General features: G+C 34.6%; 2 protein-coding genes across 2 annotated transcripts in view; both read right to left on the minus strand.

Annotated features, from left to right (window-relative positions):
* The window catches only part of LOC136416608 (alkaline phosphatase-like), a 233,940-nt gene that overhangs the window by 11,537 nt on the left and 196,129 nt on the right, over positions 1-26,274 (minus strand). The window contains exon 7 of the mRNA XM_066401875.1: positions 12,329-12,469. Within this exon, the coding sequence (XP_066257972.1) occupies positions 12,329-12,469 (141 nt within the window). The remainder of the gene's footprint in view (positions 1-12,328; positions 12,470-26,274) is intronic.
* Positions 20,125-23,452, minus strand: LOC136416609 (uncharacterized). The gene is made up of 8 exons (XM_066401876.1): positions 23,239-23,452; positions 22,915-23,179; positions 22,625-22,862; positions 22,375-22,573; positions 22,175-22,328; positions 21,775-22,120; positions 21,521-21,727; positions 20,125-20,276 (listed from the first exon to the last, which is right to left on the minus strand). The coding sequence occupies exons 1-8, from the start codon at positions 23,353-23,355 to the stop codon at positions 20,171-20,173; spliced, it is 1,632 nt and encodes a 543-aa protein (XP_066257973.1). The 5' UTR covers positions 23,356-23,452; the 3' UTR covers positions 20,125-20,170.

Below are 26,274 nucleotides of genomic sequence, written 5' to 3' on the forward strand. Positions count from 1 at the left end.
TTTTGCCCCCAATAAAGAATAAACACTGCAATTAGTTAATTGTTTTCTATGCTGTTTCATAGAGCGCAGACTCTGTTTTATCAGGAAAGAACTCGATACATATTAATGAATACAAAATACAACTCTGGTGATGAAACATATATAAAATCCATGAAGAGCTTCAGATCCTTACACAAGAGAGTTCGCTATTGCTGAACGAGCTACGACTATGGGAAAGAACTGTGAAGGGATCCGAAAATGGTCTGCCCTATTCGGCGATAATGTATGATATAGAGGAATATTGTAAGCATGAACTGAATTAATCGGAAATTACAAAAGAACTTCAGAAAAAGCTACTTTACACAGGAAACATTGCTCTCGGTAGGAGAAAAATAAGAGGAGGGAGAATCATCCTGCAAAAATGTATAATATCACAGCAAAAATATATGATAATGTCATAAAGCATGCTAGGGGATGTCACTTATTGTTCGGTTCTGTAGGACCTCCAACTCAATACTGAGAATGTAGGTTACCAGAGCCACGCACACTGATACTCATAATATAGAATTCTTTAGTTTCATTAGTAATAATTTATCAGATAATGATTTGCTGCATGGTTATCACAAGACTTTGTGTTCTAATTTCGAAAGGGCATTCCCGGTAGTAGTTCTTAGGCACAAGAAGACGGAAACGTGATTAACCAGAGGGTAAACGTATTCCTATCAATAATTAGAGATCCATACAGAGGTATACGGGGAACAATTTGGCGTTAAACGACAATTACTTAAAACATCGTATTTTTTTTTCTATTGTTAAGTTGACTAAAAGGTCGTAATTATTTAATAGAATTAGTAGGTCATGCCATAGAGTGCAGTAGACTTGGAAGTTGGTCCGTAAGTCGAGGAATTGCTCTGGGGTGTCAGTGCAGTCCCATTCTGAATACTATCTTATATCTTACTTCTCAGATATTATAAGGACAGGCTAGTAATTAAAACTGCTCACAAAGGTACACTATATTCAGTATTTAAGCTCGCAAGATTTGCAATTTCCTCGTGCCTTCTTAATCTATATCAAACGACTTCTTACCCTCATCATTTCAGCCCTGATTGCTATTCGTTGCATGCATGTTACGCACATGCGTAACTTGGGTTACACATAAGGCAACTCAACAGAAACAAGAAATTAACAATTGCCCTAGAGAAAATAAATGCAATCATACTAAACGGAGGAAGGAAACTAAAAGAAATTTCATTTATTTTAAGGGTAAGGGAAATAAGAACACAGAACAACATTAAATATTTAGAAATAAGAAACAAATTTCAGAACAATAGCGGCAAACAAAAGGACAAAGAAATGAGAAAAGACATCATAGAAAGATGGAAGACGGAATGGAGGGAAAGATCGGGAAACAAGCGAACAGAGAAACTCATACCACAATTGAACATATAAGTGAATAGAGGACACTGGGAAGTAAATTATCATATCACACAATTCTTATCCGGACACGGCTGTTTGGCCGATTACCTAAATAGGTTCAAAGTTAGGAATTTGGACAGATGTTGGTACTGTGAGAGAGGAGACACCATACATTCTTCAAGTGTAAAAAATTGGCTAAAAATATAGGGTGATTCACAACTTATCTATAAAATTTTAGGGATAGGTTTGTCACGAAAAACTAAGTCGATTTTGTAAGAAAAATTATTGAAAAATCATTAAACATTTTTCGGAAAAAATTGTTAAAGTTTAACCATTGTGTATCTGGACGACTGTAATGTTCCCGTTTTTTTGCAGAATCCCTTTTAGGTTCAACCTTACGTATAATTTACAGTTGGGTCTCCCACGTGTCAATGGTTGGGAGCTGAAGACATGGATAATCCGACTTAAGGGTACTTTTGTTTCACCCGAAATAAAAGAAGCGAACTTACATGTGTAAGCAATTTTGGCATCATAAATTGTTAACCTTAAGTCGGATCACCCATGTCTTCGGCTTTCGGCCAACCATTGACACGTGGGAGACCTAACTATAAATTATACGTAAGGTTAATGAACCTAAAAGGGATTTTGCAGAAAAACGCAAATATTACAGTTGTCCAGTTATACAATGGTTAAACTTTAACAATTTTTTCCGCGGAAATTATAAGGATTTTCCAAAAAATGTTCTTATAAAATCAACTTAGTTTTTTATGACACACCTACCCCTAAAATTTTATAGATAAGTTGTGAATCACCCTGTATACTAAGAACGGAGAAGATCACAAAGAACACCTAAACATCTACAAACATAGTAAAGACAGTGATTGAAAAAAAGGAAAATTGGGAAATGATAGAGGGTTGAATTGTGGGAGCATTAAAACAGAAGGAAAATAATGAGAGAGCCTAGACCGGGACGATGTATATGTAAAAGTGAGGTGGAGAACGGAGGGGACACAGATGGATGAGAGCAGAAAGTTTTTTGAGGTCACAGAGGGCTGAGAGTTCTAAAAGAATCGGAAAGAATGTATAGATGAGGGACAAGAGTTTTCCTTTGGAATGACAAGTTACATCATTCCCCTTCCGAAGTCATGCCTAACGGTGATTCCGGGGTGGGGAATCCAGAGTGAAGAGAAGGAAGGAGTTAAGTCGGTCGACATCTCGAGAGATACCCATCCTACACTATTTAAGTAAATAAGATCGTCTTAGTGCCACCTTCAAATGTCTGGTTGCAAATTTTCTAATCCTCTATAAAAAAGGCATTCAATAATATAGGTACTTGACAAGGGGTGGCAAACTCACTGATGACTTTGATTCCAGGGACTTAAAGAGAGAAATCAGAAAATTGTCTAGCTTGCTTAAAAACAACCTAGTAATAAGGCGGAATGGGCTCTCTTTAGCCCTGTTCACAATGACCTCAACCAGCCTAATCCATTTGAGTAGGCATCGGAGTTCTTGGCCGGAACAAACAATTGAATGTTATTCAGTAGATGTTTCTTTGGCTGTCATAAGGAGGCTTTTATGATTCCAAAAATTAAAGGTGGACACTGCGAAAGTACGTGTAATTATCGTCCCATAGTTTTCATTTCTACACTAACTCAAATAAATAAGAAACTTACAATCTTGAAAATGCTGCCATTTCTTTGTCGTAACGAGTTGATGTGCCTTCAACAATTAGGATTTTGATTCGTCAATCCAAAGTACCAATGATGACTTGATGCCATTTCTACGCCATGTCTCCACTCGTCTGAACAATTGTGAGATTGAAAAAGCTGTGTTATGTAATGTTACAAAAGCCTATGATTATGTTAACCATGATGCGGCAGATGCTTATGATTTATGGTTGTACAGAAATATTGTAGATTACGGATTTAGATTCCTAATTATACAAATGACTTGTAGGTATTTTAACTTAAAGGAATAATACACATTATGTATCTATCTCTCTACTACGAAAATTATCTGGAGGACTTACAAAGATTTGTAAGGTGCGAAAGCACAGCTTCCATTTTGTCTACGCGATATTCATCAATCTCTTATAACCGACAAAACGTCTTTTTGCCAATTACAATGCCCTTTGAGGAACCAATCAAATTTCAATTTAAAGGACAAGGGCACTAATGGAAATTAAATTACATAGCAGATAAATTCGAATGTAGACGTTACCGACAAATAAATTTTTCATTTCGCAAACAGAGCAAAAAACAAATTCAGCATTACATTTAGGCGAAGAAATCCCAAATGGATTAGGCACAAAGGAAAAAGCAAAAAATCTATTTAGCATCTGAGATTCAAAGGTCCCCAGGTTATCGTAGCCAAGACGCAAAGTTCGCTACGAAAACGGCCATAATGGATTCCATTCTGAGTTTTTTGTAAAAAGCCATTAATAACTTACAGATAAAACTTTTAAACGGAAATAGATAAATTGATATCATCAGTCCAACTTTTGCTGTAAATAATGTCAAAGTGAAAAATGAAGGAGGGTAGTTGAAGACGCGCTAATATTTCGAGGTTACAAAGGATTATTTATGAGATGGAAAATAGTTTTTTGTGGAAACTGAGCATCGGAGGCTACAATTGCGAATTTAATACATAATTCTTGCGCAGAATAAATTTATTTCCCCGTCGTGAAGCTTTCTACAATAATAGATGGTTATGTAATATTTAAGCACTGAAATGCTAAAGTTGGAATATATTTGGCCTATATTTTGTTAGTCAAAATATGTAAATTAATATCCATTAAAATTACACTGTCTAATAAAATTACGCTGCCTAATCTCCTAAATCCCTCTAAATAAACGAAATTTCAAAACAAATATATAAAAGATCATGTCTATCAAACTTATAATATATAATATAAGCTTTATTGTATATCAAGTGAAAAATTTTACATCCACCTTTGAGTAAATAAGTTTTAAATATTCACAAATGCACATGTTCTTGCTTTGTATGTTCGGAATTAGGAATGTTGCGAAGCGAGCCTCTATTGCAAATCACGCATTTTAATATTCCTCTCGCTAAAGTTAGAAACGTATTACATAGTAAAGTAAAAAAGCAATGAAATGCACTATTTCATTTCATATTAATCTTTTACGATATGGTGAAAACATAGCCCTTTGAAAGCAAGCTTTTTGAAACGAGATGCATCAAACGTGTTACTTTATTTCTGTCCCGTACATACGAGAAAGTTATACTTTTTTTGTTGTTCTAATAAATGCTTCCCTAAGATTATTCCAAATTGCCGTGCTGAACTAGATATACAGCTTTAGTAATAACTAAGTTTGCGTATCTGCTGAACAAAGCAGAGGGTCTTTTTGCTTTATCATCTATTCTATTGCACAGAATTTTTATTCATATCTACGGTTCATTCTATGTGTGTGTTCTTTAAAATAAAAGGTTTTGTGCGATATTACCAGCACATACAAAAAAAAACATTTCAGGTATATTCTACATAGCTTAAAATTGATTCTGGAACATATGTAGGTGCGTTACTGAATACAGAAGTGTTGAAAAGGTATAACTTATTTAGACATTTTTAATCTGATGATAAACATTTTCAACTGTAAAAAAGACTGTCCAGGCATCTACAGGGTGATTCACTAGTGCTTTGATAAATTTCAGAAAGTACTTGCTGGCATTATTTATGATTATTATTTTTTTAATGAGATTTTTGAACTACGCCATTTAATAAATCATAAGTGTGATATATCATTGGTTTCAGGAAAAAAAGTAGAACTTACTGAGTGTAAAATAAAATTTGTTAATTATTAAAAAAAATTGATGATGGTTTCAAAGAAATGAAACGTTAAATCCAAAATCTAAAAACATCATCTTGTAAAGGAGAAAAAGTGGCAATGAAAATGTCAAATTTATTTTAAAATGTCTTTTGAAATAAAATTATAAAACAGTAAAAAAGGAATCGCGAAAAACCAGTTTTTCCCAAATAACGTCGGATCCATTCGGAATTTTTCAAATTTGAAAACATGATTTTGCCGAACACAGAAAGGCGCAATTTTTCGCTAATTTAACCATCTCCCCATTTCTTATGGTTTATAAGACCCCTATGGAGTGCATTCTTATCCGGGACACTCTATAGAAAGTTCTGATAAGCAGCTCTCTTGGGACTATCGCTATGAAAGTACAGGGTGTTTGCCACAAATACGTACTATTTGTGGTACTAAATTTCATTGATAGTTTTGCAATGTGCTTGTTATATTTCATATGAGAATTTCATTATACCTGTTCTATATTAATAATCAGGTATTTCATTATCAAGTAAAAGTAGTTATAACTCTTGCCAGTTGTAACTTTCATACATTTGAAGCGGATTGTTCAGTTTTTCCTTTACTTTGTTTGGAAATAGCTCTTCAGACATACATAGAGGTTGTCGGAACGTTGAAATTGCACACTATTTTTAATTGGAATATTAATCATTTTCTGGAACGCATTGATCTCTGCTGATAGTCAGTCAATTCAATTGGAAAATCAGCTGGTTGGGAACTGATTGATTAAGCAGGCATTAAATTATAGACTTTCGATAATATCTAAAACTGTCTGATTTCTGAAAAATTATGGAGTAAATATTTTTTTGTCCAGAATACGATTTGGGGACAACGAAAAGCGTTCTTGAGAAATATTCCTCATATTGTGTTCTCTCGCCAAATTATTTTTGTTACTGCACCAACACTTTTTACTCAGAACTTTATTCAAAATTAAAAATCGAATATGTAAATTTTTAAGATTAGGGAATTTTCAAATTTTTCCATTAAAAAATAATGGTGCTCAACAATTCCAAGCAAGGCTTATAACAATTTTTGTAACTGTAGCTAACCTATTTTGATAATTAAAATGCTGATTGATCAATATTTTTCATTTTCATTTAACTCCTAATTCTTCTTACTGATACCAAATGAATTAATAAGTTAAAGTCAGGTTAGTTCAGCGCGGTAGACGAGAGCCTAAACGAACGAAAATAACGATATTGTCTGTGACAAAAATATTCATTACGAACGTGGAATTTACACCCTGGCATAATAAGCATACAACCACCTGCTTCTGTTCCGGGAACGGCTTTGTTCATTTGGTTTGAAATTTTCATTTACCTTTAGTAAACTGAATCGTAAACCTTTATGTTTATCAAACAATAAAATTCCAAATATGAGGTTTTAAACCACTAGCGTGCAAGGGCTATTTGTGGTATATAACCTGAAATTAAAACTAAATGAACTCGTTTTTGAATGAAAAAACACTTCATTTATACATCGTTTAGATTCGTTGAAGTCTAATAGTTTGTTTTTGTTTATGTTTCATTATTGCTAAATCTTGGAATTGTTACATGTTTGCCGCGTGGCGACGCTCATGTGGCGTGATGGTGATTATTTTCAGTTAGTTAAGTTTCATTTACTAGAGATTAAGAGTTTTACCATTTCAAGTTATACTATGTTTAATTGAGCGCAACGAACGTAGTAAACCCTCGTTTCAGTTTAATTTGAGATAAGCAGTGACGATGATCCAGAAAGCAAGGCGCAAGTGAGAACTATTCATCGGCAAAGGAGTTGTACAGACTGAAAACAAATTATATTTAAATGCCAGAGTCGTGGCCTTGAAGTGGAGAGGGTTCACGTGGAAACACGACATGCCCGTATCAACAGGACAGTAAGTGCAGAACCTTCTTTTGCGAAAGTCAATGCTGGTCAAAGTGCATAGGAACGCAGCCCATCTCCTATGAATCGTATGATATCGACTTTATGTTTGTTTAAATCCAGAATGATGCGAGCAGTCAGTAGAGGGGAGAAGCTTCGTACGAAGAAGAAGCATTATCATGAACTCGAATACATTAAGCTTCAGCCCTAAATAATCGTTAAAGCATTGACACCCCTTTACCTCTTGGAAAACCCCACTTTAAGCTCTATAATAATATTTCTGTAATGACTTCAACGGCGTAAATTCTCCATGGAACGTGAAATCTATTAAGTAATCTACGTTAATGCAACGTAGCCTTGACGTAAGTAATCTTCGGCAGAATGCTCGATTCTATTAGAAAATACCTAGTTGCCTATCTACAATCTACTTAAAAATTCACTTCCCGCAAACGACAAATTTAAAAGTGTCACCTCTACATGCTTTTAGATTTAATCCTGATAAAGGAACAGCATGTTTTACATTTACGCTTGTACTCTGAACACTTCCACCTCATTCTTTCTTGAAAATTTATCGCTTTATAGACGGAATTAAGTGGAAGTAAAAGGCAATCCTTCTTGAACGGAAAGGAAGCTCAATATATGAGCACTAAATACATGAAGAAGTAATAAATTTAATCCAGGAATTCACTAGATTCGTTCAGTATTCATGGAAGGTGTGAGATCTTTTCAAAGATAGTTGTCCCAGAAATGCTTTTGTGCCCAGAATGCGCGGTGGTCTAATGTGCGGGGCGGCATTTGCATTTTAAATTATCCGGCATAGTTTTTGGGGAAATCTACGAGGGACACGCCGGAATCTTAATTGCGGGTTTTACTACGGATAATATGTTTTTTGGTCCCGACTACTTATGCATCATGACGAGTTTCACTTGGAAACTTGTTTTGTAGCGGAAATGTGCGCCCGTTTTTATACTTACTGCCCTTATTTGCGAGGAATTTTCCATGGAAATGGACAATAGAGAACTCGAAAGAGGACTGGGGACGACAATAAAAACAAAGCGCTGAAATTCTGGTGCATCAAGAATCAGCATTAGTTAGGAAAGTATACTTGAACTCGGCAGGGAAGGCGCTTATAGCATCGTGACCTTACTGGTATTTGCTGTAGGCTGGCTGGTATTGTAAAACTGCAAGCACCGATGTTATCACGAAGGACCGAATGTTCCATCCTATAATATTTACAAAATAAGGTTGTTGGAATAAGTGGAGGTTTGAGAACAATAGCAAGAGTAGACAATGAAAGACATCTCGAATCTCGTCTACATTCAGGAGGCGTAGATCTTTGGTAAGATATTGATAAAACTGTATCACAATTCATATTGCAGATTACTTGTTTGGCTCCTATGTTGGGCCCCTGCTCTTATAACAATGTTAATGTTCTGACTTATATTTTTTTAAAGAAGATTGTGAGCCATCTCATAACTTAAGATAATTATTTTTATTATTTTTGTTATTTATTAGGATAAGATATCACGTCTCATGAAACTAGATACTGTCCTGTGTTCGTCAGTTTCAATGGGGCTTTATGTTATGACTTTCTTTGTCTTCGCGTATCCTTCCTTTCATATAGTGAATAAAGCTCGCTTAAATATAGGTATATTACATTTTAATGCACCACAGGGTGGGCATTGCTCTTCGTTCTGGCATTTCGTGGTCATATGACTTTCCTTTCGGCACTGACGACACGAAGAGGAACTCTCTGGTACTCCTCATTTCTTAGGCTCATGATTGTAGTCTATACATCAGTAGCATTTCTGCAGGTTAATATGTTAACGCGCTTGGTAATTTACTAACCGGTTCTAATATTTCTTTTTCCAGTCAGTTCTTCTGATTTTGTCTTTTGTAGTGTCACTGTAAGTGCTTGCTTGTTTCTCGCATATAGTGTAAATTTTTCAACTTTGTGTATTTCCTCCTTCAATTTGTCAACTATTTCATCAATCATCATTATTTTTGCCTTCTTTTAGCCTACCAGAATCTGAGAAAAAAACAAGAAATTTTGTTATCATGGCGAAGAAAAGGTGAGGCTAGAATGTTCAGAGGAATCTGAAAATGTGAAATCCGATAAAAACTTGACTGAACCAAATCCTTTTTTTATTTTTAATTGACGACGTAGACTTTATTATTCTACAAATACCACAAATAAATTCAAATCCCAATGAAACAGGGGCAAGCGAAGCAAACGAAACAGAAAGATTGCTTTTTTCAAATATGTCAATTGCTTTCTTGGAGGATGCCGAAGTTATTACTAGAAGTAGTAGCAAACGTTAGATTACTATTACGCGAGTGTACCACTATGATTACCACTATGAGTTTTCAATCCCATGTTCCTCATAGCGGAATTTCTTTGATTTTTAGCATTTCTTCCAAGAAGTCATCAGGAAAAGTATATTATTAACCTTCGCAGTAGTGGTTTCTATTTTTCTTCTTCTCCCTGACGCCCTACACGAATGTGTTGGCCTACAACATCTGATATGTTCCCAAGCGCCTTGTTTGGAAGTGGTTTTATAAGCTCAGTATACAGTGACTGGGATAATCAACGTACCTCACAGACCAACAGGCTACCCATCGAGAATTTACAAGAATAGGTAGAACGTTGGACTCATACTACAAAGTTCCCAAATAAACAGTTTCTCAATGATAAAGTAAACGAAGTGTAGAAAAATATGTTGATTTACAATATATAAAATTTTCCCAGATATTTTTGCAATTGTTGATAGATAAATAAAACTTTATCTCCATAAAAATTGATTTGAATGCCATGAAAATGTTAATTTTCATTTGAATTAAGACATTGAATTGAGGAAGAAATATATGTGGTATTTGGTAGAAGTACTAATATATCTGCTGAATGTTGCGGTTTTGTAAATAATTGTTTTACTTTTGTTCAATAGAGTATGTCCGGAATTGCTTCATTTATGAAATACAGGGTGTTAGAAAAGGAACCCCGGTGTTTCCGAAAGAGTTCAGCAGTCACTTAGGAAAGGGTTGAATTTCTGTATCCAGGTGGTGGAAATCATTTTAAACCATTTTTGTAGATTTTCAAGCATTAGTACCATTTATTTAATTTTTTTCAATGGTTTGTGCCGAAATGTCTAAGAATTTAGCTTTTTATTTTAATTTTCAAACCGAAATAAGATGCGCAAAAATATAAAAAGCCAGAAAAATCGTATTTTCACTTGCTCTATTCGAAATGATCGCGAAAATTGTAAAACATTATTAAAGGTTACTATTTTCGTGTAAATTTCCGAGAAACCAGCCTTGTGGGCACTCCATTGAAGTTCCTGCATGAACTCTGATATTATATCGAAAAAACACACTATAGTATTGTTATTAAGCCATGCAAATTTTAAAGAAGTAATCGAAGAATGGTAAAAAAATCGAATCTTTTTAGTAAATTTCAATACCTTACATTTTGGAAATGAGTGAAAATTAATTCTAGATATAGGTATGTTTATACAAACTTTTTTTAATTTTGAGTCAAGGAATATTCCCTTAAACTCGCTTCGTATGTTTAAAATACAATTGAATTTAATGAAATGAAATTTTATTCAAAAAAATAAATTTTTCTCACTCTATTTTTATTCATTTATTATTGCTCACAAATGAAAGACAATTTATTTAGGTTACATTAAGTTCATTATATTCAACTTCATTGTCTAATTATCCCGTTCAAAGCAAATTCCGAGTGAAATATCTCATAGGGACAATAGGCTCCTTCAAATTCTTCCAGGACAGAGCCATTTAAAATTGTATTAGCTCCGTTTTAATTCAATAGAGATGTTCCTAAGAGCGCCGAGAAGCTACTTTATCATTTAAAATAAATTTGGGACCATTAACATGCAGATAAAAGTTACGTTAATGGAAAAAATGTAATTGTTCAGAAACAAAACGTAAAACTACTATTTCATCTTCCTTTCCTTTCGTTTACTAAAGTTAATTACGTCTCTAATTGCTCTCTGGGAGATAAGAAAATGAACGTCATATGCACTCTAGACCTTTTGCTGGTATTAAGCTTAAAATTAACTTAAGAAGAATAATTTCCCTGTAAGTACCTGAAACGTTAGAGAACTTCAGCTGCATACAGGATACTTAAACTTCATCAACTAAAATTGCCTACCAACGACCTAGTTAGCACAACAAACATGTTGAACTTAAACGGCATCAAATATTAGCACTTAATATTCAGGGTTATGTTTTATGCTTCGTTTCGGAACTTAATTATTTCTGCACGGAATAGCGGAAGATTATGAGCTGAAAATTTCTCGGTTAATTCTATACGAAAGTCCGGATGAAGCGAAATTATGAACTGAATTTGGAAACCGTGCAATGAGATTTAAAAGTCTTGAAATTCAATTTTAAAGTTGAAAAGAGAGGCTGGGTGAAATTTAAGATAGTGTATTTCCTTGGCTCAGCTTGAGTAAAAATGTTGAGCTCTAATGAGACAATTATTGGAAGAAATGTCATAGCGTCCGATAAAAATAGAGTGGAAGATGTATAGATGTACATAGGTCTTAAACGACGAGAAAACATTACATCACACAGTGTTACTACAGCCTTTGAAAATTGCAACTTTCATATAAAGGCACGTGCACCTTTTGTGTTAGTTAAGCTGACCGAGTTCACTTGGATTCATATGACAATACGCCCTTATGGAACATGTATCTCATTGAGATTCAACCGGAAAAATTTCCTCTTATCCTTATCCTCTTAAAATATTCCAAAGAGCGAAAGTAGAGAGCGGCGCTGTAGGTATTTTCTTGCAGTTCCTGGCTCAATGTAATTCAAGTGTCGAATTACCCTGGGCTAACCTCATGGAAGTATTCAGTGCTACAAAGAAAACGTACAGCATTCAGCATTTAGCAATATCACAAATTTTGTTTCTGCCTCAGGATGGTCATGCCTGGGACATAGTATAGGCAGTGTTTTTGCAGTAAACTGTTTTCAACTTAATGATGATTAGACTATTAAAATAAAATCAAAACAAGCAAAGTAAGCACTGCGCCTCTATTAAACCTTGTATATCAAGCAAAGCCAAAATATCCTTTATAAACTCATAACGCAATACGCAAACATGCCGACTATTTACATAAAACCCTCCCTGTTTATTCACGTCCACATGAAGCAAACAATAAACTTCGTTTACGAAACATCATGAAATGCAGGCATTTACAGGCGGCACTAACCTTCGACAACTAACAGGAATCCTTTGGGGTTTTTGACCAAGATGGAGAGCGCTGACCGGGTCATGTCTGCAAGCGAGGGATCTCCTAGCGGGCTTGGATCTCTGTCAACCTCAAAATCCATGTGGGAAAATGCAAATAATCCTGGAAATTAAGGAACAAGTGATATACTGAGAAGTTATCTTATACAAGATTTATATATATAATAAATGAAGGATCACAGTTGACTGTTGGGATATTCCTGTGGATAGGTGTTACTTTTATGTTTGATAGATGTTAGAGAGTAGGTATTATCTTTAAGATTGATATACCCCCGACGTACGACTCTGGCAGGCATTAGTTGGAGCATGGGAATTTCCCACGCTATGCCTGGTCGGCATTGGAAATCCCCGCAATAAACTTAGTCGGCATTGGAACTGCCTGTAATATACTTTGTCGGCATTTGAATTGCCCTTGATAGATTCCGTTGGCCCTAGAGTTGCAGTTCCAATTCCCAGCTAAAACGCCACGGTTTAATGCGGTGGGTGGTGCAGATGGCACCCTATCCAGGATACGCCCATAGTTTATTACCACGGATTTTAGTATTTAAGGATTTGCAGGGCATGTACAAGCTCTTTTTTCTTCTGGGTTCGGTTGTCGTTGGCAACTCAGGAGTCGCGCCCGCGCTCATAAATTCATAAGTTACTTTGTCCTCCGTTTTATTCACTTTGTATTAATAAACGCACATTTATAATCCTTTTTCTGACCTATGATTTCATTATAAGATATAAACACCATCCTATATCTATAGTAGTATCAAACTCTACGCTACATATATCTTATAGCGGGTGTCCGGTCGAACCCCGGACATAGGAGATTAATATGGGGAGTCGGTTTTTATTTCTTGCGCCTGCACGGATTGTCCAATTGAAAAACTTTTACACAGAGATCATAGTACTCAAGACTGGCCATCATTCCACAATTTTTTCAATCTTCTGTTTAAAGCCGCTTTGGCTCACAACGCCTCCAAATTTTAGAAAATTTTATGTCCCGCGTAACCGTCAATGAGATAAAAGATATAGGTTATGCCTTTGTATTATCATCATAGGTTAATAAAAAACTTATTTATTTACTGTGGGACATCAAAGCAAATCATATGATAATTATCCTCAGGTTTTCCATTGATTTTTCACTGAATTTACTAATAAATAATTTAAAAATTGCTTAGAAATTTGCAAAAAAAGAAAATTCATTTGTCATGGGGTTTTTATGCTTATGCTGTTGGCGACTTTGCGGTCGTTTAATTCTGACCTTGACTCTGACCAATCCTAGCCTCGAACAGTTATGCGGAACATTCAAATTTTTGAAATCTGGAGGCCTTTTGAGCCAAAATGGCTCTAATTAGACGATTGAAAAAAATGCGCAATTATGGCTGCTCTTAAGTGCTATGACCTCCATGTAAAAGTTTTTCAATTGGATAATCCGTGCAAGCGTAAAACAATAAAAACTGATTTCTCATGTTAATCTCGTATGTTCAGGGTTCGCTTGGACACCCAATATAGAAAATCTTATATAAGGTATAATATTTACAGTAAAGTTATACAAGATAGGATAAATTCTACGAAACCCAACAATGAGACTAAGAGAATACTAAAATTTAATAGTTTCAAGAAAATCCAGTAAACTGATGGAAAAGTGTTTATTCCACTCCGCTTTTGCTGTCCTTGAAACACGAAATGTACAATCGATTTCTATTTGCTATGGAAAGCATATTTCAATACATAATTTGATGGCTTCCCCGACAAGCAAATATCATCATGAATACAAAATTATCCAATTCCCGAAAGTTATGCTTTGGTGCTGGAGTTACTATTAACTTAGCATATTATTGGCCGTAATGCCAGTATATTCACAAACCGTTTAAGATGTGAATATTACGTGAAACACGTTCGACATTCTCCTTTAATTAAATTAGCTAGAAGGGCGGGAAATTTGTTTAAAGTGTCTCATATAACGATAAACAGCATGAAGATAAAGAAAACGGTAAGAAATCCGAAATTTGATTAAATTAAAATTGAGTTTTTCTAAAGCATTTTTGTAATTTTAAAATTCACTATGTTAAGGTTCCTTCGATAAACGAAATCACGACAAAAACAATTTGGTTTACGAAAGAGAACTGTACTAAATTTTCACTTATTTTAATAATGATACAAATGTTGATCTAAATATGAAACGGGCGTTTGCTGAACTGGGCAGATTACGAACTATGTTTACGATCACATGTCTGGAGCGAGCACTGGTCAAAGAGAGCAAAATTACTACGCTCATTCTGTAAGCACTAAACCTGAGGAGCTCCAACCAGGGGTGTACCACTACCAAGAGCCCTTACGGGCTATGGCCGCGCCTGATGTCATAAATCGCAACCATCGAGTGAATACCTAAACAAGTCGCTCTTATTGGAGTATTGCAGATCGAGGAAATAGTTCAATTTAAAAAGCTTCTTTTGACAAGCAGCGTATTTCCCAGCCATAAAGAGCCTTTCGACGTGGTCTGATGGGTACGGTTGTCTGGCACCCAGATGGAATCCTTTAAATAAGTATCGATATACATGGGCGTAACTTAAGGGATAAAAGTACGAATAGATTAACTAAGCAAACTACACCAAAAAAACAATAACCTAAAGTCTTTAACACACTGGTTTACGACATAAATATGTTGATATCGTGTTCAAGATTTTATTCTCCTACCAAGAAACGAGAAAGAATCAACGTTTTGTCTTCCTGTACATTGTCTGTCAACTGAGTTAATTACATACGACAAATAAACGACTTTAACTGTCGATCTTTCTTGATCGCTTTAAGGAGACCTATGCAGGGTGGTCATTTTTACGACGCATTCTACGGGGATTTTCGAAAAGGTTAAAGATACAAGGTTGGTTAAATGGAGAAAAAGTTTCGTATTTTTATGCTCTGCAAAAAGCTGAAAGCAAAATTGGAATATCTTATGTAATTACTAAAATATCAAAGAAATACCAAAAAAGTCGATTTTCTTTTTTTGTCTATAACTTGTTTATTTTTCATACAATCATTTTGAAACTTGAGTGTTCTATATATTTCCGTCAGTGTCTTAAATATGGAAAGGTCAAAAATATCCTAGGCCTACTAGTTTACGTGAAAATAATACTAACTTTCGATATTCTTATGGACGCCATATTGAATTTTCGCATTTTTGAAAAAGACGAAAGATTTTCGTTTCAGCGAGGTGCTATACAAGGGTCTTTTAAACTATTTTACAATAAAAATTGAAATATTTAAATATTTGATGAAAAATCAAGAAGCACTGGATTTGTCAAGGTCATAATTGGTTACCAAGTTACTGACTGTCTTTAACACATAAGTCAAGTAGCTAATATTATTGATTGCCATGTCAACATAATTTTATTAAAAAAAAAAATTAGTAAAAAAGTGAGTTTTGTTCTTATGTGAATTAAGTAAATTTGTATGAATCCCCTGGATTATTTCTTATGGGGTTTTGCCAAAAATAACATTTACAATACACCTATTCTCAGTAAAGATGATCTTAGAAACCCAATTACAAATTTCTTTCGGACCATTGATCCAGTTGTTATCAGAAGAGCTACTTCAAATATGTATGAGCGAACGGCATTATGTATTACTCATGGTGGCGGTCATTTTGAAAATTTTATGTAATTTTTTCTCCTCGTATTAATTTCTTTGTTAATTAATGTTAGTTAATGCTAAAGTTTGTGTTATTGATTTTCGAAAATACATTTGATAATTTTTTTATTACTTATTTAAAAGTTGTATTATTGTCTACTTGACTTATGTGTCAAAGACAGTCAGTAACTTGGTAACCAATTATGAACTTGACAAATCCAGTGCTACTTGATTTTTCATCAAATATTTAAATATTTTAATTTTTATTATAAAATAGTTCAGAAGACCCTTGTATTGCGCCTCGCCGAAATGGAAATCTTTCGTGTTTTTCAAAAATGCGGAAATCCAATATGGCGCCAATAAAAAAATCGAAAGTTAGTATTATTTTCACGTAAACTAGTAGGCCTAGGATATTTTTGACCTTTCTATATTTAAGACACTGACGAAAAATATAGAACACCCAAGTTTCAAAATGATTGTATGAAAAACAAACAAGTTATAGACAAAAAAAGAAAATCGACTTTTTTGGTATTTCTTTGATATCTTAGTAATTACATAAGATATTCCAATTTTGCTTTCAGCTTTCTGCAGAGCATAAAAATACGAAACTTTTTCCCCATTTAACCAACTTTATATCTTTAACCGTTTTGAAAATTTCCATAGAATGTGTCGTAAAAGTGACCACCCTGTATACTCAGCCTCTGTTCAAGACGCAGCAAACGTATTTTGCTTACATGAACATCAAGAAATAGTATCTTATTGTTATCGTACACTTTAAATAGGTAACTGATGATACATCTTCTGTCCACTTGGTCACTTGCCCAATTGCAGTGTACATAGCTCACTGCAACGTTCGAATAGTTTAGATTTTTACACGTCATTTTTAAATTCGATATGTATATAAATCCTGAATAAAAGTTTTAAACATAACTACAAATACTGTTGTTTTCTTTTTGATATCCAAATTTAGAATTTTTAGCGTTTCCGCAGAAGTAGGTAATCTACTTTACAGTTATTTCATTGACTACAATTGATTATTACAAATAGATAGAGAATGAATATGAGCATAAATAGCCGCAAAATAAAGCAGGTACATGAAGAAATTAACCAAACAATGAGATTTGGTTTGGAAACATCAGCCATAACCAACATATGGAATAAATGGAAAACTTCCCCATTTCCAGAGAGAGTAACTGAAAAATCGCTTTCTGCAGATGCGTAACCGCGCTTTTTTCTTCAGCGCCCTTTCTTTAACTAAAGTTGTATGTTAAAATTTTAAACTATTTTTGATTTTCATTCACCTTTCAGAACTATGAAAGTTGTCATAGAAAAATGATTAGAAAAGATAGGACAGAAATTAATATACAGGGAGTAAAAGTTACAAAATGGAAGTTTGGAAATAAATCTGTCTTGCAGTGATTCAATGGAATTTAATGAGGCGTACACTTTTGTTATAAATATAAATAATATATCATACGGTTTTCCGACCTTTTAATAGTAAATAATAAAATAGTTGTAAATAGTAGTGAGTAATGAATAAAGTTGAACGAGTACACAATAAAGTTGTGTTAGCTTCACGCCTTTCGTTTGCTGGTAGTGGCTTTCATTATCAACAATATGTTGGAGTGCACAGCCTGATGGAAGTTATTTCTGGTTTTTTCATTATATCTTTTCGGATTACAGGAGCTGCCTTGCAGCTTGGTACAATCTCTGGCCAATTAATAAAAATCAGTGGTTCCAACTGTAACGTAATTCTGCTACAGTAGTAAATTTTTACCTCCTGTAATGGTAGAAAGATATTTTTTGAAAAGAAATTGCGTTTCTCATTTTTTCGGTTAATATTAATATTTGTAATAAATTTTTAGTATCCAACACGGTGTGCAAATAATTGTCTCTGTTTTTTTTCGCCTTTAATCTAATGATGTTATTGACTCCTTGCCCCATACCTTTTTCTATCGGCGCCCCCATGCCTCTGAACGTATTGTTCGATTGATAGACGATACGACTGAAGTCGAAGGAACATATTACACGTAATTTTCCCCATTTTCCCATTCAAATAGGAAATACCTAAGTAATTCCCCGATAGAGTCTTATCGCCCCCGAGACAAAAGGTCTTTTCTCTTTTATTTGCTTCACGTTTTTTTACGTTTCACGTTTACGTTTCTAGAAGCATCCTAGACCGTCCTGTCGTAGAGCTTTACTGCAATAATAAATTATTATGTGCTGTTTATCAATCATTATGTCCCAGGTACGTTAGATAACAATTTAGTGAGTTTTTGAAAAATGTTATTTACCATTATTAAACGATTTCACCATTCAGGTGATTCTGAAGATGTGAGTGATAGCCATGCGGCAGAAAAAAAAATGTAGGTGAAAATATTTTGTTCTTCAAAGTTCTAAACATTTAGAACATGTACTAACGCCAAGTAAGAAGGTATGAATGTTTAAGTAGTTGAAGTGTACTTAGGAAGTTACATGGGTGGATGGAAATTGTTCAATGTGTCTATGATGTTAAATTAAAAGTTAAATGTAGTGATGTAAATAAGATGCAAATAAAGAAAACAGTCGACTAAATCGGTAATTCATGTTTTAATTTTAATACAAAACTTTGGTTACTAACCGCGCTTTATATCTTCTTGGAAAACTATGTTCATTGTTTTTAATTGCAAAGAACAATTCCAAATTATTATTTTTTCTTATGGTTTATTTACCATTATTGTCCAAGTCTTCCCATGTAGAAGCAGTTAATTTCTTCTTTAACAGTTTTTTTTTAGTTTGGCCTATTAGTTTTGATTCATAAGACTTTGGGAAATTCGAACTGGTTAAAGCTAAAGAGGAATGACGTTTCATGTAGTATTTGTAGCTTTTACTTGATTGATTTTTAATTCGTTCATTTCTCAAGTGAGTCTCTGGTAATAAAGATTGTATTTCACCATCTTCAGGTTGAATATTGCCTGTTAATCTCTCTGATGTACTATCGTGAATTTTATCAATTTTGGATGGACATTTTTAAAATTCCATATCCTTTGCACTTTGATGACTTTTGTTTATAAGCGTTAGTTGTGAAGATTTGTAGTTAGTTTATTGTATATACATATACAGGGTATTTCAAATTCGACCCTCACCATTGGAATCTCGGAAACTATAAGAGATACGAAGAAATTTAAATAGGGGCAAAGTTGCGCAATCTAGCGCTTGATCGAATACCATTTTCAAAATTTTAATTTTCCGAGTACTTCCGAAGATATCCGAGAAAAACTAAAAATTGGAGAATCTATTTTTATTTTTTTTTTAGTGTTATTTGACAAGGAAGATTAAATCCGTAAGCACATTTTCATTGCCACTTTTCCTCAGCTACACGATGACATATTCAGATTTGCCATCCGACGTTTCGTGTTTCGGCTACCATTATCAACTTTATTTTTTCTTATGGGCGCAATATTGGATTTTTCGAGAGAAAAATAGTGCGTTTCATTCTGATTTCATTGATATGGAACTTCTTATAATTTATTTTTCTAAAAAGCGAAATATTTAAATAAAAAGAAATATTACATAGTTGACCTTGACTCCATCGAAAGACTTTCTTTTGCTCGCGCTATATGACAGAACTCCTCAAACGAGATTAGAGCATGTGCAGATTTCCAATGAAAATGAGCTTCAGAAATGAAGAGAAACGAGATATGTTAAGACTTTATTGCAAATTTGATAGGAACAGTACGAAAACAGCTCAAATGTATTTTGAGTTATATCCGGAAAGACAATAGCCGCATAAAACATTATTTAAAACTTTGGATGAACGTTTCAAAAGCACCAAACTCACCAAAAACCTTTCGTCGTTTTGGATTTACCGAAACCTTTTCCTTTGCTCAGCTATTCATTTTTTTTTCAGTACGGTTCTCCAACCCTCGGGTCGAATTTTCTATAATATTTCTTTACCACGAGGATATGTGATCAACCTTGCAAATGTCGTAGGAAAAGGAGCATTTGCATTTTACCTCATAATCTGTATTATTGTTTTCCAGTTACGTACGAGGCAGGGAAATTTCGATGTTCATGTGAGAAATCTCGGGAACTGTAAGAGGAAGACCAATAGAACACTATCGATTTTCGTCTCAAAAACAAAAATATAATTTTTTTATAGTTTCGATAATTCATCACCAAAGTTTCTACATAAATGTGACTATAAAAATCATTTTTTTAAATTTTGCAGTATCATCTCTTTTAATTTGAGCCTGTTTACTTTTCCCGTGATGGTGGTCGGAAAACTCTTAACAAAGGTGACTCCTTCTCGCAATCTAAAACATAAAGATAAAACTCAACTTGTTTGCGTTGCAGTAAAAGAGAAGTGATATTGTTATTATGACTATAAATTACAACATTTCTAGTTTACTCAATTACAAAGTTCTCGTGACGAAGATAACTGACTAAGCAGAATTCATCATTACTTATTATACAGTGCAAATTTTTGGATGGAATAGTCCATATAACTAAGAAGCCGAACTTATGCGGCCAAAATTCTCTGACACGTCGATTTTTATTTTCCCTTGCAGTTTTTTTTTGGTAAATTCATGTATACAGAGTAACCTAAAAATCAAGTACGACCAGCAACTTTGTTTTTTCAAATGGAAACACCTATTTTTGATTTCATTTTTGAATTCTATGCAAAATTCTAAGTATGTTTCATGTACCATGTGCTACACCTAAACGCAACAGGTGTCGAGAAATTTGCGATTGAACATATCAAAAACTAAAACTTTTGATTTCTTTTAAAATTTCTTTGGTCCTGAACAGGACCGATTTAATACAAAATAAACAAGCAATAATTAAATTAAATGTTCAAATTGGATCCCACCTACTTCTTGACAGTAAGCAAGACAATAAATGAACTCCTGTTTGGCATTTTGAAGTCTTGCTGGGTAATTGTTGTTATTTCATTACGGATTCTTTCTTTTAAGGCTTTCCGATAGTTGCTGGTTGGTTAAAGTATACCTTACTCTTAAGATAACCCCATAAAAAGTAATCTAAAGGTGTGAGGTCATGTGATCGTGCCCGCTATTCAATTACCCCTCGTCTCCCAATCCAGCGTTCAGAAAGTGTCATTTAATTAAGTCCTAATGTTAACGTGGTAATGAGGGGATGCTATTTTGTATTAAATCGGTCCTTTTCAGAACCAAAATATTTTAAAAGAAATCAAAAGTTTTAGTTTTTGATATGTTCAATCGTAAATTTCTCGAGACCTGTTGCATTTAGATATAGGACATGGTACATGAAACAAACTTAGAATTTTGCGTAGAATACAAAAATAAAATAAAAAATAGGTGTTTCTATTTGAAAAAATAAAGTTGGTGATCGTATCTGATTTTTTTATTACCCTGTATACATGAATTTACCATAAAAAAACCGCAAAAAAATAAAAATCGACATGTCCGAGAATTTTGGTCGCATATGTTCTTCCACACTGTATGTATACAACACAATCTTGGGAGCAGTTATAATATTATTATTTCATTTATATAGAGCTGACATTCAAACTTCTCACCTTTTATGATCTTCAACCCTCTGGTTCACGTAATTAGTCAACTCTTCTTCCGTCACAACATCTGCATCTTCCTTTAGCTGTATGACTCCCATCATCCTCTCTCCTTCCCTCTTATGTGGAATCCCTATCACTATAGCATTGTTCACTGCTGGATGATTCAATAGCACCTTTTCAACGTGATACAGGAACACAAAGCGGTCGTTCCATCTAAAATTTCTCTGCTCTTTCTAGACTTGAAAAAAGTGGTTTTTCACCTTAAAACATTTTTAATCCTGTCCAAAATGTGCAAGCAGAAATCTTCGTCGAAGTAGACCAAATCTCCCGATTTGAAGAAACCTTCTTCGTCAAAAGATATTGAGGCATCTTTGTTGTAGAAGCATCTAAACATTTTCTTTCCTTTCAGGTAAAGTTCTCCCTGTTGATTTGGACCACATTTCTTTCCAGTTTCCACATCTATGACCTTGTAATGTAAACCATCGACTGGCATTCCACAAGAGTTGGGTTTAAGACGCAGCAGATCTTTTGATTTCGAGTTATAAGGATTGAACGATGTAACTTCACCGCATTCAGTCATACCGTACAATTGAGTAATATTTACATCTACAAAAACGACGGTTCATGCCAAAAATATTTGGTAATCCAAAAGGTGCATACTTGGCATAATCTCCCTTAATTTGTATATAAAATCGTTATGTAAAATATAAGATCCAGTGGTAATTCTAAACAAACTGGAAATATCCACGTCTTCAGGTTTCACTGATTCCGAAAGCTCTACACACTGCAGAGGCATCAAGAAGACGTCTGTAACCTATTTGAATGTAAGTTTTGTTGACTGAAAATTCTTGTTAACATACGCGATATTTGTCAGTACTTCTCCAGAATTCTTGAGGATCAAATCGGTCCCTCAGAAGTCGGCACCCCCCCGCCATAATATTTATTATCAAATCCATAGTTGAAGAGACCCAGTACCAGTTGGTGTACTTCAGGGAAACCGAACCCATCGGGTGGTTGTTGAGTTGGTGATGATTTGGTCCCACCACTGTGGCTCCGAATCTAAAAGTAGTCTTGATGACCTCTCAAGAGTGGCAACCCAACAAAATTTACCCCTGGCAAAACTCTAACGCAAGGAGGTAATAGTGACTAAGACATATAGCCTTAGGAGTACCAGTGCTTCCACTACTAAAATGTATCATAGAAGTAGTGTTCAAGTCTTTTATATCAATTGGCAGGAACTGTTCTTTATTCTCCAAAAACTCCTTTTGGAATTGCTCCCCAAACACTATTATTTCAACGTCAACCCCTAGACGCTTCAGAGCCCTGGATATCACGTCTTTGGATTGAGCTGCATAAGACATAGTGATACTTCAAAGTAGCGACTTTTTACCGTCACTAACCAGTGGTGAAGACAATTTTTGGTGGGACTTGCTCGAAAAACTCAGCGCATTCCTCCACTGTGTGACAAGGGTCCACACTGAAGGAAATGCACCCCAAAAACTGAGCTGCGATGAGGGGGATGCTCGCATTTATGTTCTCCTTATTCGAGCACAACGCAATGAGGTTTTGGGGTTGCAATCCTCGTTTCCGGAGGGCCGAGGCGGTCCCCATGCACTTGCTCAGGAGGTCCGAGTACGTATCCCATTCTTCAGTTACGGTGTTGATCTTACGTCAAAAGAAAGCGATAAATATTGAATTTGGATGGTGTTAGAACAGACACTTACCACTGCAATTCTATTGTGATATTTCTTGCAGGAGTCAAACAAAACCTTGCCGATACCGCCGCATTTTTCGTCAAATTTGAGATCTAGAGTTCGGATGACTCCGTCTTCGAAAATCATTGGGAAGAATGAGAAAAAAGCAATTAAAGTAGTCGATTTATTGACAAACGTTTTGTGCTCGTGGCCCTGTCTAGAGGAACTGTTCGAAGATTCAAATTTGTATTCTTGATAATTAAATAAAGGCAATCATGGTGGAGTCTGATAACTGTGAACTATTATGTGCTTCCAAGGTTGGAATTAACATATCTGAACGATGATATCACATAATTACGAGAATAAACACAAATTCGAGATAAATACGAGGTTCGGTTGATAAGTGTTGCACACTGGCACGCCACACGAAAATGAAAGGTACTACCGAGCTGCGCTTGATGAAAAATGACAGCTAAAATCCTCCTCTGTAAATATGTGAAATTGCTTTGAAACGATTATTTTGTTGATAGAAGTACTGTAAATAGGTGGGTGTTGAAATTTCGCTAATATGATGCTGGGAAAGCGACAATTATGGATCGAGTTAGACGACCTGTTTCTGCAACAGACGCCAAGCATCGAAAGCAGGTGGAAAATTTGATTCGAGGTGACCAGCGAAGTACCCAACAACAAATTGCCATCTGTTTAGGAATATCTAAAGAACGAGTAGGCTATATTATCCATCAATTAGATTACCGTAAAATTTATGCTCGGTAAGTACCGCACAAACTGACAGAGGAACAGCAACGGCGCCGTCTTAAATGTTGTCGACAACTTTTGCAACGTTATCATGATCAAGGAAAGTATTTCCTTTTCAATATTGTCACGGGAGACGAAACTTGGGTACATCATTACGACCCCGAAGAAACAGGTCAAAGCCTGAAATATAGACATTCCATTTCACCAAGGCCCAAAAAATTCAAAACCCAACCATCGGCGAAGAAACTTTTTTGACGGTGCTTTAGAATGCTAAGCACGTTTACGTGACTGAATATCTCAAACATGGGAAACTGTCAACTCTGAACAATATATTGAAATGTTAAGACACCTTAGAATACGAGTGTGTTGCGTCCGAAAGGCCACAATACCCGTAATCCTGCAACGTGACAATGCGCGACTTCACACATTTTATACCACAACATTGAGAAATTGAAGTTTAAGCCTATTCCACATCCACTATATTCCCCGGATTTGGCTCCGTGTGACTTCCATTTCTTCCCTAATCTCAAGAGGTATCTCAAAGGTAACCATTACACCACCGACGATGAAGTGTGACTACTTGGATCCGCGAAAGACGACCAGAATTCTATAGTGACGAAGTACAAAAACTTGTTCGGAGAAATGTATGAATATAAATGGAGATTATACTGAAACATAAATATTGCATTTTGTAGCTGAAGAATTGTATTTTCATCAATGTTTTTATTTCATTCTAATAATTCCATTCTAATAAAAAACTTAGAATGAGGTATAGAAGCAGAATAGAAGAAGATTTTCAAAGGTACCAAACTCAGCTACATGTTCATCCAAAGTTTTAAATAATATTTTATGCGGCTATTGCCTTTCCGGATATAACTCAAAATAGATTTGAGCTGTTTTCGTACTGTTCCTATCAAATTTGCAATAAAATCTTAACATATCTCGTTTCTCTTCATTTCTGAAGCTCATTTTCATTGGAAATCTGCACACGCTCTAATCTCGTTTGAGGAGTTCTGTCATATAGCGCGAACAAAAGAAAGTCTTTCGATGGAGTCAAGGTCAACTATGTAATATTTCTTTTTATTTAAATATTTCGCTTTTTAAAAAAGTAAATTATAAGAAGTTCTATATCAATGAAATCAGAATGAAACGCACTATTTTTCTCTCGAAAAATCCAATATGGCGCCCATAAGAAAAAATAAGGTTGATAATGGTAGCCGAAAGACGAAACGTCGGATGGCAAATCTGAATATGTCATCGTGTAGCTGAGAAAAAGTGGTAATGAAAATGTGCTTACGGATTTAACCTTCCTTGTCAAATAACGCTAAAAAAAATAAAAATGCATTCTCCAATTTTTAGTTTTTCTCGGATATCTTCGGAAATACTCGGAAAATTAAAATTTTGAAAATGATACTCGATCAAGCGCTAGATTGCGCAACTTTGCCCCCATTTAAATTTCTTCGTACCTCCTAGAGTTTCCGAGATTCCAATGGTGAGAGTCGAATTTGAAATACTCTGTATATATTATAGCAATTCATTATCACCATTCCGTTCATATCTAACCGTTATAGCTTTACATGACTTTGATTCGTTAAAATTTATTCTCTTGATTTTCTCTTTCTCGTTGGTTCGTACGCTGTGGTGACCCATTTTGTTGTGCTATGAGCGGTTCGTCCAATAGTATAGTGGGCCCTTTTTAAACCAATATTTTTAAAACTGATTTGCTAAAGCTTCACGATCAGTTAACTATCTTTCAATTTAGATAACCGTCATTTTTATCAAGATAATCACGAAACATTTTGAAAACCTTTGATTTGGGATTCCTTGAGAAAACCTTACTAATAGAAAAATACACAAACGCTGATATTCTCAATTTTGATTCAAAATTTAATTTTAATTTTGCTACTAACAATCACCGAAAAACAAAAACGTACAACGCAAGTAATATCTGTCATTTTTTTTTCCATGGCCACTACACGAAGAATAAAAATTTACCAGAATGAATATCTACTATTAGTTTCACATAAACTTAATTATTTCGAAAATGGTTTGGAATAGATATAGGTAACCCTAATACAGTTCAATAGAGAATTACATGTTCTACTTGATACTGCTTAAAGTTATAGGGTGTCCCATTTTAAAAAACCGACTTTTGCAACATCAAAAATGTAAATGTTAGGAGCTGAATTTTGGACACCCTGTATAATACTAAGTCATATAACTAGTGAAAGTGTGAACCTAAGACTATGTATTGACATTCTGCAAAATATGGAGATTATTTCTTTAATAACTGCGGAGATATGCAATTTG

This window comes from Euwallacea similis, chromosome 24 (genome assembly GCF_039881205.1).
Source record: "Euwallacea similis isolate ESF13 chromosome 24, ESF131.1, whole genome shotgun sequence".
Lineage (NCBI taxonomy): Eukaryota > Metazoa > Arthropoda > Insecta > Coleoptera > Curculionidae > Euwallacea > Euwallacea similis.

Excerpts from the sequence above, each read along its gene's own strand:
- LOC136416609 (XM_066401876.1), bottom strand. The coding sequence starts at position 23,355 with ATGATTTTCGAAGACGGAGTCATCCGAACTCTAGATCTCAAATTTGAC. Across the intron at positions 22,121-22,174 it reads ATTAAGGGAGATTATGCCAA|ATGTAAATATTACTCAATTG; the intron begins GTATGCACCTTT and ends TCGTTTTTGTAG. Across the intron at positions 21,728-21,774 it reads AGGATTAAAAATGTTTTAAG|ATGGAACGACCGCTTTGTGT; the intron begins GTGAAAAACCAC and ends GAGAAATTTTAG.